Genomic DNA, 18180 nt, shown 5'->3' on the forward strand with positions numbered 1-18180 from the left:
TATGTGAGCTCTTCATCAGTCTCCATGCAAGTCAGCTGAAAGCATCACCAAGGAAGCTTCACAAGCCCCTGCTATGCAGTGGAAACAAGAGCTGTAATAAACAGCTGAGAACCACAGCATCCTAAATTTATTGTGCCCATTCTCTGGGGTGTACTTTTGTTTGACTTATATAAAGGCAGATGGGGAAAAGAGAAGGAAAGGTCTAACAATTAGCTTGTTTCAAACCAAATTCCTGGGAAAATTTACATGTAGATTTATAAGCACATGCCCACTGCTAAGAATACCTTCTCACCTCTCAGTTTGGAGATTGTTGGACTCAAGGGAGTCTAACAAAGGACCACTGAAGAGAAAGCTGCTGCATGCTAAGTATCCTCCTGCACTAAAAAGGTTCAGTTACTGCAGCGTGTCATCATTTGGTAACTCACTGCTTACGGAGTGAAGCTGGGGAAAGCATGAATGGATGGAACATAGGAAGAAAACTTCTTTAGTGAAACTGGGCTACTCAGTCTCTGCTACGGCTTTCTGGAACCTGAAAGTCTCTTCTGAGTTTTGGGACTTGATAGCCCGGATGCCCCAAAGCTGCTGGTTAGCAAGAGCAAGGACCTTCAGAATCATACTACTAACCCACCCTCTCACAAGTGGCACTTGGTCATTTTCTCTGATAAGTATTTTAACTATTTTTTTTATTTCTTTTAAGATTGGTAAACAGGTAAGTAAGAAGGGAATTGGGTCAGCATTCAATGAGAGTCTAGAACAATTAGGAGGAACTTCAGACAGTCAAGTTAGAAGGTCAAGCTGTTGAATGTAGCTCTGCAGCTTGCAAACTACAAGAAGACATCAGCATTGATGTACTGACTTGGTCATTCTAAAATGACCAGTGCAAAGGCACTATCTAAAAACCTAAAGATTTTAAAATAGTGCTAAAATTAGAGCTACCTGGGAATTTCTGGATGAAAAATTTTTCATCACACAATATTCCTGTGGATTGGCTGAAAAAAAGACACTAATTATGGATATACTCTCTTAACACTTCTATTGTATACACAGGCATTCCATGCACAAGAAATGGAGAAAGACAGACTAGATCATATCTGTACACACATTTCTGAAGTCTCATTTCCACAACTAATTGCTTATTTGACAAGACTCAAGCCAGTCTAGAGGGTTTTTTGAGTAAGCTTTTCTTGAATTTTCAAGTGATACCACAACTTGGACAAAAAGGAGTCCAGAAAATCGGTAATGTGGCACTATAACATCATTAGCTGGTCCAGATCCAAAGACAGAGATTTCAGTCTCTCATATCCTAAACAAATACCCAGGTGTTAAATAAATGGCTGTCTTCTTTCTTGGGGGATGACACAAGGGCCTTTCTTTCCCATAGTCTTTTTTTATGTATAAATTCAAATCTATCCTGTAATGGTCCACTCTGACAGTTTTCAATCAAATGAGAACCGATGTTAGGCCACAGAGAGTCTACTTGCACATTTGCCTCGTCTTGTCTCCCTTGAACAAACAGATCCCAATTGGCCTAATTATCCTCTTCAGCAAACATAATTATTATTTTGCAATGTCCATGTTTTTTTTGCAAAATTAGCCTTTTTTGTTTCTTCTTCTTTTTCTTCAGGTTACTGCAACTCAGACTGATCCTAGCTCCTTAAGTGTTTTTCTTTTTACTGTAGTGATAGGAAAATCTGTCCCTATTTTTATGATACAGTCCAAACATTTGTATTGGACTAAAAAAACCACGAAAACAATATTTTTTTTCTTTTTTTCTTTTTTCTTTTTTTTTTAATGTAAACAAATAGAGTTTAGGAACTGCTAGTCTGGGCCTTCTGCAATTCAGCTGAACACGTCTAAATTGTATACACATATTTAAAATTTCTGAGGCTTTCTTCCCTACTATCCAAACCAGATCGACTCAATGAACTGGGTCATTCTCCAAAATCTGGCAAGTATGAGGCAGAAGATGGAGAGATGTGCCAACAAATGGTATGTGCACGTACCAACTATTTCCATGCGGGTTCTGAGAATGGACACTCTGGTGAGAAACTATTTCTTACCGTTAATCAAACCGGAATGTTTCATTCCTTCAGGAATGAACACAGCCTGTTCCAAAAAGCCAACTCCTGTTATTCTGCAACGGCCACTGAGCTTTCTTAGAAATCTGAAGGACTGAGTCAACAGAAAACAGTACCTGCTGGGATAATTTTATTCTCCCCAGTTTTTCCCATCTCTTCCATTTCGCATGTGGTGTTGTGACAGCTGAGCAGATGTCGCCTGTAAGTGTGCTATTCACAGCGTTGCCTTTGGCTTTGACGGTGGTTTCAGGCAAGCCCTGCCCTTACTGACAGCTCGCAGCGCTTGACAGCGCTTGGCTCTCCGACAGACAAGCTGCAGTGGATTTTTCCGTAGCGATTTAGGATGTTACCATCCCACAAGTCACACTCGTGGATGCAAGAGGAGGGGCCGAGCGCTCTGGCTGCAGCCCCTCTAGGTTTCAAGGCAGTACCAGGGACTGAACGTGTCACCAGCGGTCACCTTGCCCAACGCGCCGGGCTGCCAACCGGAGGAGCAGCTACACCTGCGCTGGCAGCTACACCTGAGCCGGCAACTACACCTGAGCCGGCAGCTACACCTGAGCCGGCAGCTACAGCTGCTCTAACAGCTACCCCTGCGCTGGCAGCTACACCAGAGCTGGCAGCTACACCTGTGCTGGCGGCTACACCTGCGCTGGCGGCTACACCTGCACTCGCAGCTACCCCTGCGCTAACAGCTACCCCTGAGCTGGCAGCTACACCTGAGCTGGCAGCTACACCTGCGCTAACAGCTACACCTGAGCTGGCAGCTACACCTGCGCTAACAGCTACACCTGAGCTGGCAGCTACACCTGCGCTGGCAGCTACACCTGCGCTGGCAGCTACACCTGCACTCGCAGCTACCCTGCGCTAACAGCTACCCCTGAGCTGGCAGCTACACCTGAGCTGGAAACACCCGCAGGACTTCAGGAGAGGACGCAGCTGGCACCGGCCCTGCCCGGCAGCTGCTCCGGCCTTTCCTCGCCCACCGGCTCGCAGGCCGCTCTCAATCCCGCGGGCCGAGCGGGGATGGCTCCCGGTGCCTCCCCGTCGGCAGGAGCGCGGCGGGAGGGGCGGGGCCAGGGCGACCGCCCCGCCTCAGCCGGGGGACAGCCTCGCCATCCGCCGCCGCCAGCCCAGCCTGCCCGCGGCCGCCGCCAGCCCCCGCCGCCCCGGGCCCGGCCGCACCGCGCTCCCCACGCCCGACCTCCCGGCGCCTCCGGGGGCGGGGCGGGGCCACCGGGGCGGGGCGGGGCCGCCGGCCCCACCGCGCAGGGGCGGGGCCGGTCACGTGGGGCGGCGCTGGCCCCGCCCCGGCGCTGGCGGCAGCGGCGGCGCGCGCAGGCGTCGCACCTGGCGCCCTGCTCGGGGCTCCCGGTCGCCAGGACAACCGGCCCCGCCGCCGCGCCTCTGCCATGGTGAGACCCCCGGCCCCGCGGCCCGGCCCGGCACGGCCCCCGGCCCGGCCCGGCCCCCCCGGCCCGGCTCCCCGCTCGCCGCGCCGCTTGGGGCCCAGGGGGGGGGAACGGCAGCGAGGCGAGGCGGGGCGGGGCGGGCAGGTGGCCGGGCCGTGCGGAGCGGCGGCGGGGCCGGGAGGCGTGCGGGCCCCTCCGCCTCGGGGGGACTGCCGGCCGGAGCAGGCGGTCACGTCGGCGCTTGGGCGGGCGGGCGCCGCGGCGATGCGGCTGCGGTGCTGGGCGCACGGCCCTGCGGGGAGCGGGGGTGTGTCCGTGAGGGGCTGTGCCGGCCCCGCCGTGGCGGTGGGGGGGAGAGGGGGTGTCTGTCTGTCTGTCTGTCTGTCTGTCTGTCGAGCGCGGGTGGGGCTGCGTTGTCCCTCGCTATAGCACCCTGGAGGAGGGGACGTAACGCCCGCCCGCCGGTGGGTGAGGTGTGGCGGGTGCCCGGGCTCCCCGCCTAGCGCCGGAGCAGCCGCGGCGGGAGCCTGCCCGTCGGTAGAGCAGGTCAGGTGTGGCAGGGCTGCCTTGCCCACCCGTGTAACGCAGGGGGAGTAAGCAGGGGTGCCTAAAGCAGCTGGCGACCGAGGGGTGTCGTCCCCCTGTCGAGATGTAGGGATGGAGGTGACGTGTGTGTCGGGGCCCGAAGCAGGTGTGGGGTGTTTTGGGGTGGGGCGTTGTGCTGTATGGATGCTGCTGGTGCGTGTGCTGCCGGCCAGGGTGTGGCCTGGGACGTCTGTGTGTAGCAGATACGGAGCAAGACGTGAGGGTAATGTATTGCACCTCTGTGACGGGATTGGTGTGTGCCTGCCGTGATTTGGTCCTGGGATGTGCGTGTATTTGTTCTGGTGCAGGGACGTGACGTTATGTGCAGGGACGTGACATGGCATTGTATGTATGTAGCTCAGGCTGTTTAGTGCTGTCTGGTATGGGCTTGTGTCTGTGTGTGTGTATATAGTGAGCACTAGGTGTGGCATAATAAGTGGATATTTTTATAGGCATGTGTACTATGCGTGTGGGAAGGATTATCTGTACTTTTATATGTACGTAGCAGATACAAAGTATGTGGTATTTTGTGTGTGTGGAGGGGCAGCTGCTTACGTGTGTAAGTATGCATAGTTGTGATGGTTTATGCACAGAGGCATTTATAAATGCAATAGATTTGTGGTATGTGTGTGGTAAGCATAAGGTTTTTTGCATCTGTATCTACAGATGGTGTCTCTGGTGTCTCATGGAGCGTGTGTGTGGAGGGTGCAGCAGAGGAGGAAGAGTGGTTGAGGCTTGCTCTGTAACAACAGTATGTGGGGATGTGATACAGTACGTGTATGCAGCAAGTGGCAGGGGAAAGCTACATCATGTTTGGGAAAGTAAAGTGATGAGGTGTGTGATGGGGAGTGAGTAGAGACGGGCAAGGCATGTTTGGAAAGGGTAGTGGTATAAGCCCAGTTTTCAGCTGCAACTTAAGTGTCTGATGCATTATTGCTTTGTGGTGATAGCTTTATACAGGGAACAGGCACAGTTGTTAGCCTTTCACACACAGGGAAATGCACAGAGTGTAAAGGGAGAGGATCTGTGTATATTTATGTGTGTGTAATGATAGTAGGCTTCCTGTAGCAAGTTCTGGGGAGGATGAGGGAGCCTTCAGCCTTACCAAGGGAAGGAGCATGTCGTGGTCTCATAACTTGTCTTTCTCTTCTTCCTTTGCATGAAGGCATGTTTGTGTTGCTTGCCCTCCTTCTCCTGTACTTTGCCTTCTGTTCTTTCTAGCCTGTGTATTTTGAACCTGAGCAAAACAATCTTGAAATCTAAAACGTGAGGTGGAATAAAAATATGAATAGATTCTTTGGGATTGCAGTATGCAATCATGTTGGTTTGCAAAGGTTTTGGGATGTATCTGTTGCTACAAGAAGGAGTAAACATCTGTGAATGAGGCTGCAGATGGTGTAGTATTGGTGATTATGGTGTGGCTTAATGACGTACCCTATTTCACATTAGTATTCCATGTCTTACTGTATCTTCTCTGGTATAGAGTATCTTAAAAGTAAATCAAATGGAGTGGATTTATCTCATATGCTAAACTGAAAATTTTATTCACTGAAAATCAACGAACAAAATATTTTATAAGTTGTTTCACAGTATTAGTAAATATTTTCTGTTTGCTAAACTCCAGGTATAGTTTTTTGTCACACTCCATTTTGACATTGCTGATGAGGTATCTTTAGCAGTCTAAACTCAGCAAATGTAGAATCCGCAAAGAAGTGCTGAATTATTGCTGTAACTGCACAGGTAATATCTCAGAAGTTATACTGGATAAGTCTTACTGCTGTGCAAATTCTTACACTGGGCAGCTCATTAATTGCACATTACAGCTGATCAGAAAATGATGAAATAACATGTTGTTTTTTTTAAAAAAATAATATTTTTTCAGATTTTTTTTTCAATGAATGCTTAAACTTGAATTGCTCTGTGTTACAGGTTTTGTCTTGTTTAGGGTGTTCTTTTCCTCTTAATTATTCGTAGCTGCATAGTTTAAAATCAAGAAGGGTGAGGAAGGAATTAATTTTGACTAATTAATACCAGGCCTTTTGGTATAGGGAATGTCAGTGTTCCTACAAGTCAGAAGGACCATTAGTTTACTGCATTCTTATTTTGACAACAGACTGGAATACTTGCTTGTGTTGGTTAAAACTAGGGATAACATGGGGCTAGCAGATGTGGAAAGTTTAAAATAAAAATCAGATTTTTCACTGAAGCATGGCCACTATTTTTAGGTTAGTGTAGAAAAGTAGTACTAATCTTGGCACTGTGACAATATTGATCTGCATGCCAGCAGAAGGCTACACGTTAGCAGTACTTCAGCTGTTTTGTCAATTAGAAATCGGAATAACTGCACTAATTTCATATAAATTGTTATAATCTTGTGTAATAATTCTGGTAGTGTTTCTACTAAATCAGAAACACACATAAATGGGATAGGTTAAGTAGGACAAAACCAGATGAAATTGTGAAACCAAAGTGTTTTCCCTCACAGTTCAGAGAGTAGCCTGGAGCTAGTTTAGACAATAGCTGCAACATTCACTTCCATTCTTTCTAATAACCTTTTTAGGAATGTGATCCATATACTCCATAGATTTCTTTCATTATTATTTTTTTTTCCTTTTAATGTTTTAGCACAATGCAAAACCGGTTACAATTTCTGGCCATATGTGAACTATGTATTTTGAGTGGCTCGATTTGAATGTGTTAGGGCTGGAGTCCAGACCTCTGTCTGAGCTTTTGCAAAACAGCTTTCCCACTTGAACTTTTAACGTGCAGTGGAATATTGTAATTGTTTGAAAGCTTCTTTGAAGGAAGATTGTAAACACAGAGTAACTTCTAAATGGTGAAAGTCAGATTTGCATTCTTACATTGTTACAACAGAAGAAGGTACATGTAAGGCATTAAAAGAGTATAATGATGAACTTAAAATTCACAGCATTCTGGTATGTCCTTTGTCAACTCCATGTTTAGTTTTCAGTATCGGTATATTACTTATATGTTTCTATCAAAGTTTAAACTAATTGTTCTTCTTGTTGAAGAATTTTTTTTTTTACCAGTGGTTTGTGAAGATCAAACTTTTTTTCTCAGACTAATTTTACAAAAATATACTGTGCTGTGAATGTCTGAAAATCTGTGTAGACAGTGTGATTCTACAAGACTTTATGAAAAAAATATTCATGATGGAGATTAAGTTTACTTTGAATACAATTCCTGTGAATGATTTTGTGGTGCGAGCTGCCTTAGGTTTTGTATCAATATTTCTACTTAGAGTCTCAAAGTTACTTGAACAGTTAGAGGGAAGTACCTTTCCCAGGTGTTTTGAACTTAGGCTTTTACAAATTGCATTTGAGTGTCTGATACCTAAGGAGGGATTTATTGTTTACTTGGTCAAGAAAAAGAAAGCATAGAATTTGTGAGGTGCGTAATTTTTGCTGACCCTACTGACCGTCCTCCTATCCTCACCTGGTTCCCTGTCCCCATTCCCCCCCAGAAAAACCCAACCCAAACCAAAACCACAAACAATATTACAGTATGAATTTAAGCCTTTAAATGAACTAAAATAATTTCTGTTGCATACAGAGACATAATGGAAATGCAACAATACTTGCATTGTTTAAAATACAAGGGCACCTCAGCTGATAAGATCAACTGTATCCAACCTCTTGAATTATTCCCTCAGGGTTTTTATCTTTGCCCTGGAGAAACCACTGCAGTCATGCTAGAGGAAGACTAGAACTGGAAATGTGCCCTTTTCTGGACTTGTACATTTATGCCAACTTGGAATCACAAGCTGCTGCTGTGTAGCCCACAATGAAGTACTTAAAATTTGGTATTAAGCTGCTACCCTTAAAATACGGGCCATACTTCATTGTCTATTCTCTTTTTCTATCCCAGGGTTTTCCTTTGTTCACCTTCAGGCAGAAGGAGATAGTAAACCCTGTTTTCATTGGGTTTTATTGCTGTTCAATGGGTTAACCAGTATGTTCTGTAAATTTAAATAAATCATGAGACAAGACATCATCAAATCTGCATAAATGTGAAACTCTACCAGTATGTCAAGTTTATCTGTCTTCAGAGGTTGAAATTGAGGTCAGAGCTTCACAGAGGAAAGAGATTTCCGTATCATGACATGATAGTATGTATTAGTTATCTGAGTATTAGGGGACAAAATATCTGAGTTTGCTTGTAGTTCTGAGAATGGTTTATATTAAAGCAAAATTATCAAGATTATTTTATTTCTGCAGAAATTCAAGAACCATACATTTTGGCAAATACTAACAATTATTTGAGTGTCTAGTTTCTCCTCTAAATCTCAACCAACCTCTTACCTTTCTTGAAACAGTTTGAAAATTATATTTTGGAAATGCTTCTATGATGCTATTTCCTTTGAAGTCAGTTATAATTGCTGCTTGCAATCATAAAGAAGTACCTAATTTTGTATCTTATACCTGGAAGCTTTTATTAATTATACGCTACGTATGTGGCATATGCATCTGCGACACCAATTTTGTAATCTTTTTTTGCGGTTTTTTTTTCTAGTTCATACTCTGGGGAGATTGTTTTGCAGAGAAGATTTGCTCATTGTAACAAAGATTTCACGCTCGGCACTGGGAAAAACTTTCATTCTGACATAGGGTTTATGATGCAGATCAGGCACTGCTTTGAAATGTCATTGTAGAAGTTCTAGAGTAATTTGTGTAATGAACTGTACCTTTTTTAAGTCTCAAATATTTTTGAGGAGTAGTTGCATTGGTGGGGGAAATATTAGTACTCGGACTTTTTGTTTCATGGGTACTTAGGAGAAGGGATTCTGCTTCAACCTTGCAGTCAGGATTTAAGCTGTAATTTACAGTTTGAGCTAAGTACAGTAAGAAAAAGAAATGCCTTTCTGGATGTGAGATTGTGTGACTGGAGAGAGGACTGTGTCAGTCCAAATTAGAATGGTACAAACTCCTGGGGAAATTGACTGGCAGAAGAATTTCTGAGTGCACACTCTGGGGAGATTTAAGATCTCTATTGTCATGCCATCAGTTTGTAAGTTTGTGTGCTGATACTGGTGTCTGGGAATAAAACGTAGCTGTATGTATGGCAGTAAAAGCAGCTTTATGCAGAAGTGATGTTTCAGAGGAGGAGCTATGAAAGCTGTACTGTTAAGGGCTCCAATGAATCTGTGATGTGGATTAAACGTGGATGGCTGAGATTGAATGGCTATCCCTAACCAAATGTTGCTGCATTGAAACAGATGGACACCAGCTTTTCTCTCAGCCTGATTTTTCAGAAACTAACCATGCTTTGCATGTCTGAGAGTGTATATTATATAGCATGATTCTGCAGGACTGCATGAAACCAAATCAGTTATTTTTGTGGTGTAACAAATTTGGAATTTGAGCACACAGTGCCTGTGGATGTGATGGAAGCTGCTTTCCATCTGTTCCAGTTGCTCTGTGTAAAGCCTCAAAGTTATTTGAGTGGTCAAAGGGAAGTACCTTTCTCAGGGGTCTTGAACTTAGGCTTTTGCAAATTGTATTTGAGTCTTTGCTTGATGCTTAAGGAGGGATTTGTTGTTTACCTGCTCAAGAAAAAGAAAGTGTGGATCTGTATGGTGGATAATTTACCCTTGTGATGGGCTATAGTCAACAACTGCTTCATCCATTTGCTTTTAATTTTCTGCTGCAGGTCTGCTGATCTCCAAGTCTGTAAAGTGATACAGGTTTCTCATCTGTAGATGATACAGGTTTCTCAACATTCCACTTTAAGTGATTTGTGATTTGACTGTTTAAATGCTTTATTTTGGGTTTTTTTTAGAAATGATATCTAAATGCTTCATTGTATATTGGTTTTATTTGGAAGTGCATAATCTTTAAAGAGGAATAATGGGTAAATATTCGAAGAATATTTTTGTTTTGTTTTAATGAAAACAAACTGAGGAAAAGATTTACCAATCAGTATATGACTAAGAGATGATGAGCATAAAATTTTGTCAAACCTGTTTTTATAGCTGTCTCTTTATGTGTGTTTACAGACTATACAGGGATACATTTGACAGCTTTTTCCAAATTTCTTAGTGTTTAAACAGTGGTTTACTGGATTTTTTTTTTGTTTTGGTTTGGTTTTGAGCTGAGCCTGTTTCTGGTCATGACAGATTAGGTAAGGGATAGTTTGTTTCCATGTGGTTCAGGTTTATTTGCCATCTCTGGTAGTGGTTAGAGCAAGATGCTTTAAAAGACGAAGTGTAAACTAGGTGGATCATAACCTCAATAGAAGGTTAGTCCTCCGTGTATCTCCTGTCTCAGTAATATAGGGGAAGCAGAACTTGCTAGTCTGTTGTGCATGAATGGTTTAATGCCTGTTTCATTTGGTTGAGTATTAGATTGAACCCAGTGTTTTCTGTCATGCAGGCTACCAAACATCAGTTACATGATAGTGAGTATTGATAAAATTCTAGGTTTCAACTGAATTTTAGGCCTACAAGTAATTAGGTCAGTCACTAATTCTGCAAACCATTGGATTACCCCTTCATAATTTTTAACAAGTTAAAGTAGGGACTGTCACACTCAATTCAGTCTGAAATGTTGATATGATACAGAAAAATTTATCCAACAGTGAGTTTGTTCTGTGCATCTTTGGTTTGCATCAGCATTTACAGTGATTTAAATTTTTAAATAAATCTGGGTCACAGCAACTTAACAGTGCTGGTAAGACAGCAGTATGTGACAGTATGCTTAATAACTGGGGCTAGTTTAGAGAATTGCTGTCCATTTGGTGAGTATGTAGGGGATAAGGTTAAGTTTTGCAGCAAAGGATGGTCAGTGCAGCTAACCTGGCAGACCTTACTACATTGGCTGCTTGCAGTAATTAAGCCATACTCTTGAAAAGGCTTAATTGGTTATTTCCAAATATGTTGGTGGCAGTGACTGCCCTTCTGAGAAATACAGAGGAAAGGGTGATGTGAGCTATTTAGTTAATGGAGAATGAGCTGATGTGCTTGTGACAGCACGCAAGGCTCCAAGCACCTGCTGATCCATACTGAGGCAGTTGACTTGGAGTGGCCAAAGGCTTCCAGATAGAGTTGTGCAGCTACAGACATCAGCTCTGAAGTTCACAAATGAGCTTGATCTGTAACCCAGTGAGGATGGGGCCTTGCAGAGCTAGGCTGAGGCCTTCCAGTAAAATGTGAATGGTGTGGTAACCAGTGCTGGTTAAACAAGAATGATGGCTTTTCTGGAAGAAGACCAAGCAGCAGAGTGGGCAGTGTGGCCAGCTACTTCTGCCTGGCCGGTTTATTTATATTGTACAGCACTTGCTCTGGGGAAACTTTAAAAGCAATATGGCCCTTACAGGCATCCCTAGTCAGTGGAAGGTGTTAGAGAAAGACAGAGAGGTGTTCCCAGGTGGGTTTGATCTTGTTCTCTGAAGATGAGCCTTAACTGTTTTAAGATGACCAATAGGGTAAGAACAAAAGGCTTTAAAATGAAGTGTTAGTTGCTTTTGATCAGACAGTTTGTCACCATGCTGGAAGAGAAACAACCAGTGCAAAAGATCCAATGGGTATTTGGCAGCAAAGAGGAAGCTACAAGCCTGCTGAAGGCAAGTGGTCTGGACTCTGGTAGAGGGTTTCCAAGGAAGAAAAGAGGTTAGTTACCATGACAGGCCAGGATGGCTGGGATTTTGAAGTGCATAAAGTCAAAGCCTGAGACAGAGCATGGTGAGCAGCTGGAGCATAGGAGCGAGAGTCTGGAGGGCAGATAGTGTCTGTGTGTTGAAATAAAAGACGTTGCCAGTCTGTCTGTCTCTGTTGTAGACAAGATTGCATCACCTTTCAAGGTTCACTTTGATGTGTCATAATCGTATTGATTTTACAGAAAGCTTTACCAGGGGCTCTAATTTACCACCAACCCTGTGCTATCAGCTGTTGTGTCTTCCATACCACTTACTTCAATTCTGTTGGCAATGCAAATCCATTCGCCTAACACTCCTTTTGTTGCTTAGATACGGTTACATTTTGCTACTTGCATGGTGTTAAATGCTTCTGCCCGTCAGCCTAAGTCTAACACATTAATTGTACATTTCTGAAGGAAGCACTAGCTAGCAGCAGCTCTTTGACTATTAGAGAGCACTCTATAGTGTAATGTGAGATTATCCAAAATGTATAGTAAGGGAAGGTTATTTTCCCTTCTTTCCCCCCATTTTTCTGCTGTGTTTAAATACAGAGATTTTTAGGGTGCCATTCATTAATTTAATGTGCTCATGAATTGCTCTGCTGACTTTCCTGCCACTATAGCAAGAGGCAATTTCAGTAGCATGGTGAAGGGGAAATTGCACAGGCAACAATTTAGGTGTTTTTGCTGAGAAGGAGAGATGTGCAGCAAGCTGGTGGGTTTTGTGTTTGGCAACAATCTGCACATCAGGGCAACTCAATAAAATTTTAGCTTTATTTTGTCAGGATTTGCCTTTAAAACATCTTGTTCTTACGATGCCTATTACTGCATAAATAATACTAAATAAATACTGTTCTTGCCAATAAAAACCTGAAAGACTTGATGCTTTTAACATATGGGAATATTTACAATTTAACTAGGACTTTTACTCTCTCAACCATTGGAGAAGGGCAATGTATGGATTTAATTCTAAACTACTCTCTCCTTTGGTGACAGTGACCCAACGCTGGGTTTTATTCCTGACTTGATAAATATTTCAGCCTTGTTTTCAGTATATATCTGTCTTCTCTTTTTGCTTTATGTTCTTAGGGATCTCTCAGACTTCATATCCCCTCTTTCCCAAATCTAAATTTACCCATAATTACTCACTTCAGCATGCTACTAGGGAAAGCTATTTTTGAGAGTCTGGCTTTTAATAACTTCTCATTTGAAAAGTTGACAGGTTGAAAGTCCTTATCTACTCTGATTTCAGTGGAAATTAGATACATAAATATCTCTGTGGAACTGAGCCATCATGGCTGAGCTGCTAACAAAACTGTTTAATCTGTAAAGAAAATAGTCCTCTTCAATAGAAGACTGAATGACAACTAAAATTGCATCATTAAAAAAACCTAAGGACTATCAACAAAATTAGTAGTATAACCTCATTTTAATCCTGAAATACTAGTCTAAGGGAATTTCTAAATGTTTTAGATAAGCATGATAAAACCAAGATGAATATTCCTTTGTTTCTTTGTGGAGGAAAACCATCCTTTTTCAGCACATTACAGCTCTTTGCCAGGCTGGGTTCAAAACTACAAATGCTCAACTCCATCAGAAAAGATTTTTTTCAATTCAGTAGTTCTGGTGAAAATAGGAGAGCTTTATCACTAACTGTTGGACCAGAAGAGAATAATATGTGGTGGGTTTAATTGTGGCAAGCTAACAACCATGGTGTACCAAGAAGTTATATTCTAGGACTAGTGACAATTAGTATGTTTAATAATATGGAAGGAGAAGCGAACCAGGGAGCTAATTCTTTTTGAGTTTGACATATTTACACAATGGATACTTTATACAATATAGAGATTAAAAAAAAATAAGTTCTGTCTGCTGAAGAAATTTAGTTTAAGCAAGCATCAGGTCATTTTTAAAGGAAATACTTTTTAGTTTGTTATAGCTAGTCTTTCAAAAATACAGTGAAGATAGCATCAAGAGAAGTCAGTTAAGGAATGTAAGAAGTGGTTTAGGATTAAAGTAATAAGCAGTTACAGTTTTTTCACTTGTGGGTTTTGGTTTTGTTCGTTCTTGGAGTTTCTTTAAGAATGTAGAGATTTTCTGTATTTCTTGCTTACAGGAGATTTAGAGCTCGTTTTAGATTAACTATTATTACTTATGTTGAATCTCACCTATCCTTTTTCCTTGCGCACAGATTTGTCTGTTGTATTTTGGGGTTTTATACAGTTAAAAACACGCTTTTCTTGAGTTTGAAATACCCTGTCATTAACACCGTCAAAATTGCTTCAAAATGAAAAAAAAAAAAAAAAAAAAAAAAACAAACAGAAAGAAGAAATGTTCTTTCAACATCCATGGTGTTCTTAATTGTTATTTTATATTACTGTTTACAGGTATTATGCGGGCATATGCGGCATGGCATTGTCAGCACTATCTGTAACTGAAGAAAAATTTAGAATATTTTTTACAGCAATTGAACAGTTCCTTGACCGTTTTTGGTTTTTTTTCTATAAATAGAAAACTAGAAGTTATGTGATAAAAATTAAGTAAAAAATAAAAAGGGTGGCACTGTTTACTTCAGAGAGATCATACATAAACATACTTAGAGTTTATGGAAGTTTTAGGTTACCAGGAAATGTTCAAAGAATAAATATATTGTCTTTTTTGCACCTTTTATCTTTTCTCTCTGCTTGTACACATTCAAAATCATGTTGCAAATGTTCTTCTTTTGGGGGAAAACTAGTACTGAAGAGCCTTTAAAGAAGTCCCTCTATTCTTTGGAGATGTAAATGCAATTTTACTCTAGAGGTCAATAGACTTTTTTCAAAGTAAAATAATACTTTAAAGAGATGCTTTCCTTTTTCTAAATATTCTTATGCAATAAGGATACTGCTTTTTTGTATCTATAGCTGATCCATACAGGAACACACAAAGATTGCTGTTTGAGGGAAAACAGCTTCAAATCTGTTTGTGGCCTCATCTGTGACTTGTGTAGTAGGCATGGTACCTTGTGTTTCTGGGCAAGCCACACGCTTTTCATATTCAGTAGTAAAAGCTGCGGGTTTTTTTCTTATTTAACTAGGAATCCTACATGCAGCCATATTGGTAATGTCTGCTGTCATGTATTCAAAAAAGGTTGTCCAACTTTGACTTTAAAGTCTAAAGATATCTCACATAAACTTATAGAGATTATAAACCTTTTTCCCGTAAGAGTTGCCAGTTTGTTGGTTTAGGTTTTCAGCTTGGCCTCAGTAGAAAAATACTATTCCCAAAAAGTCTGGGCTATGATTTGTGGCGATTTGGCTTTTCAGTGCAGGAGTTGATGGATAGTTGGTAATACTCAAAAGTCTTCAGCGCACCTTGTAGCTGTTTGTATGAAACAGTAATTTGCTGATAGCCTAGTGACTTAAATGCTGTGTTGCCTTCACACAGTGAGTATATATATCCATGTTACTGTACATCTAGGAATCTATGGTGAAAAGGAAAAATGGATAATAATATCTTCTGTACTGGCAAAGTGATGTCATGTGTAAACTTGAAGTCTGCAAAGTAGTTTTATTTAAAAATATACTTATGTATGTAAGTGGGAAGTGTATGTTAGATTATTACACTTTGAGGAATTGTCTGCAACTATAGGATAATCAAGTTGAAAGAGGATTTTTAGTGGTATATGATACCAAGTGTTCATAATCTGGATGAGAATTAATGAAATCCAAGTTCACTTGTCTGTTTTACCACAGACCTCGTGTGCTCACACAGAGGTAACTTATTTTTTTGTAACTCATATTTTAACGCACAATAATCTTTATCTGCTTCATTATTTACTGCTCTTAAATTCTATGAAGGTGGCTTGTGTCTCCTTTTTCTGAATGAATGCTCCAATAAACACAAGTTTAGGCCTATGTTTTGACTGTTCTTCTAAAAAATTATCCCAATATATACTGTTGTTTTCAGGCTATAAGCTGCAAACTGGGTAACATAATATTAACGGCACATATGCCATTTTAATTCACAAATCCGTGAATCACCAAGCTCAGAAGGAGTCAGTCGGTTCTAAAACCACTGTTGATATACATAGACTGAAAATAATGACAGCAACAGGCGTTGGATGTGAAGCAAAACTAGAGCAAACCTGAACCTGTTGTAAGCACTATAGAACTGCTTAAAGCCAAGAATATCTCTCTTCTGAAAGGTCTAGAATCATCCTATTAATATATATACATAGGTTTTTTTATGCTTTGGATGTCTACAGTTACTGGTCTGTGGATAACTCTGCTGCTCCAGTTGCAGGAGAAGGAAGCTTGATTAAACATGTTTATTCTATTGAAAGTTGACAATGTTACTGTTTTTTAGATGTGTGGATAACACTGCGCAAAGGTGCTGGGAGCAAAAAGTGGCTTTTGCAGTTGTGTCAAAGTTGAGAAACGGTAGTATGCAGCTAGTCCTGAAATCAGCCTAGGATGTAATGGAAGAGAGCAAGGGTTCTTGATGGCAGGCAGAAGAAAATTAAAGTTTTCTAATCTTACAATATTCTTTAGGGAAATATTTTCAGAATTCTCAGATGTGTACTTTCTCCTGTCTCCCTTTTTTTGTGAAGACAAAGCCAAGCTTATAATCAGCTTTTTTCATTCTTTGCATGATGTACCATTTTTTGAAACCACTTCTTGTTAAACTTTTTCTTTTTTTGTAAACCAAGAAGCAAGGCAAAGAGTTACCAAGTATGTGATATGTGTTGGTGATAGGATGGACAAGAGGTAAAAAATACCTTGATGCTTGAGTTGGGAACAGCATATTCTTAGTGAAGGGCAAGGGAAGGAATTATTGCAGTTGTTTTTCATGTATCTGTTTTGTGTGGTTTTCAAATTTACCTTTTAGCATTCAGAACAATCTCAGCTATTCTGAATGTCTCATTCTAGTTTTTATTTCTGGTAATGCAGACAGCAAATGGATTCCATTAAAGGTCTTCTCTTTACAGGGGAAGTGATTGCTTGTGACTTTTACTTCCTTCAGTCTATGCCATGGTTCCTTAAATTCTCATTCACCTTCTGTTTGTTTATTGCTGTGTTCCTCTTGCAAAATTTCTCAAACCTAAATATTTACAAGAAGTTATAAGTCTGGGCAATATCTCTTTTGTGTAGTATTTCTGTTTAACCATTGAATGATCCTCTTCTCCTCTTGCAGAAAATTTTTCCTAAAAAATTTTAGTCTTGCCTGCTTTTTCCCTTGGGCATTTTCTTTCAGTCTGTCCGCTCTCTTTTTCTTAGGAGGTATGTTAGTACTATGAAGTTCTGGGTGAGAGGCATTTTCTGTTTCTCTTGTAGCATTTCTTAAGGTGCTTTTGCTTGTATAGCAGGTGCTGTTGTACCACTGTCATATCTGTGGCAGTAAATTCTTTAGAACATTAGCTTATGTTAGTGTATGCATCTTCACATAACCTGGGTCAAAGAATGTACACTGTATACAGTGAAGAAAGGGACATGAATGGCTGGAAAGTGTCCAGTTGTGGTTTTTTTTGCTGATGGGACAGTTTTAGGACTTTGCAAATTATGCATGTTTATGTTGTGCTATTGCTATAAGTTTTACTACTGCCTACAATACTTTTTTATAGGGTTTAAGTGTGGCTTCTGGTTGCTTGTTTAATGATTATTAAATGACTCCACAATTTTTGTGCAGTTAAATCATAGCACTAGGAAAGAGCAGATGTATGTGTGCGTGTGGCCCTGTTGTGTGCATTGAAATAGTTTTTATAGTATTACCAACAAACACGTTGAAAATTTTATATTAACAGTAATTTAAAAGAATTAAGCACCTAAGTATATGGTGAAAAGACTCTCTAAAAGCTGTTTTTCTTGTCTTTTTCAGTTACGTTTTTTCTTTCTGTTTCCAGGTTTTCTCAAGTAATGATGAAGCCCTTATTAACAAAAAACTACCCAAAGAACTTCTGTTAAGGTAATTCTACATAATGTGTTAAGGGGTAAAAACCTTTGGATTGTATATTGCTTATGTGGCTTACAGGTTCCTGAGTGCTAGTAATTCTATTTTAATCCTGTCTTGAAATAAATGCTAATGTATCTGATTTAATTCTTGGAATTCTTCAAGTTGTTGTTTATTGATAAGTCTTGATTTTTTTTAATGTGTTCAAATTATGCTATCCTGTGGAAGATGTCATTAAATAGTGATCTTTTCCTTGCATATCAGAAAAAAAAGCAAAATAAAATTTCCAGAAAGCTTTGGTGTATAGAGTAGTTAGCTCTTCCACACTGCACAATGTTTTATCTGTTTGAAGAGCCTATGATCTTTCTCTAGTGTGGCTCATACTCTTTGTGTCATGAACTTTGTTATAACAAAATGAAATATAAATTCAAAGCTTTCAAAGTCACTGAAGTGAAAAGCACGGCCTGTTACTGCCAGTCTGAGTTGTATGAGTTAGAACGAACAGGAGGATTTTTCTTCATGTAG

At 41.0% G+C, this 18180-nt stretch overlaps 1 protein-coding gene across 1 annotated transcript in view; it reads left to right on the top strand.

Annotated features, from left to right (window-relative positions):
- The first annotated feature begins 3416 nt into the window (after positions 1 to 3416).
- The window catches only part of FBXL2 (F-box and leucine rich repeat protein 2), a 51329-nt gene continuing 36565 nt past the window's right edge, over positions 3417 to 18180 (top strand). Inside the window, exons 1-2 of the mRNA XM_051611613.1 lie at positions 3417 to 3493; positions 17609 to 17670. Of these exons, the coding sequence (XP_051467573.1) occupies positions 3491 to 3493; positions 17609 to 17670 (65 nt within the window). The 5' untranslated portion in view covers positions 3417 to 3490. The remainder of the gene's footprint in view (positions 3494 to 17608; positions 17671 to 18180) is intronic.

This window comes from Apus apus, chromosome 2 (assembly GCF_020740795.1).
Source record: "Apus apus isolate bApuApu2 chromosome 2, bApuApu2.pri.cur, whole genome shotgun sequence".
NCBI lineage: Eukaryota > Metazoa > Chordata > Aves > Apodiformes > Apodidae > Apus > Apus apus.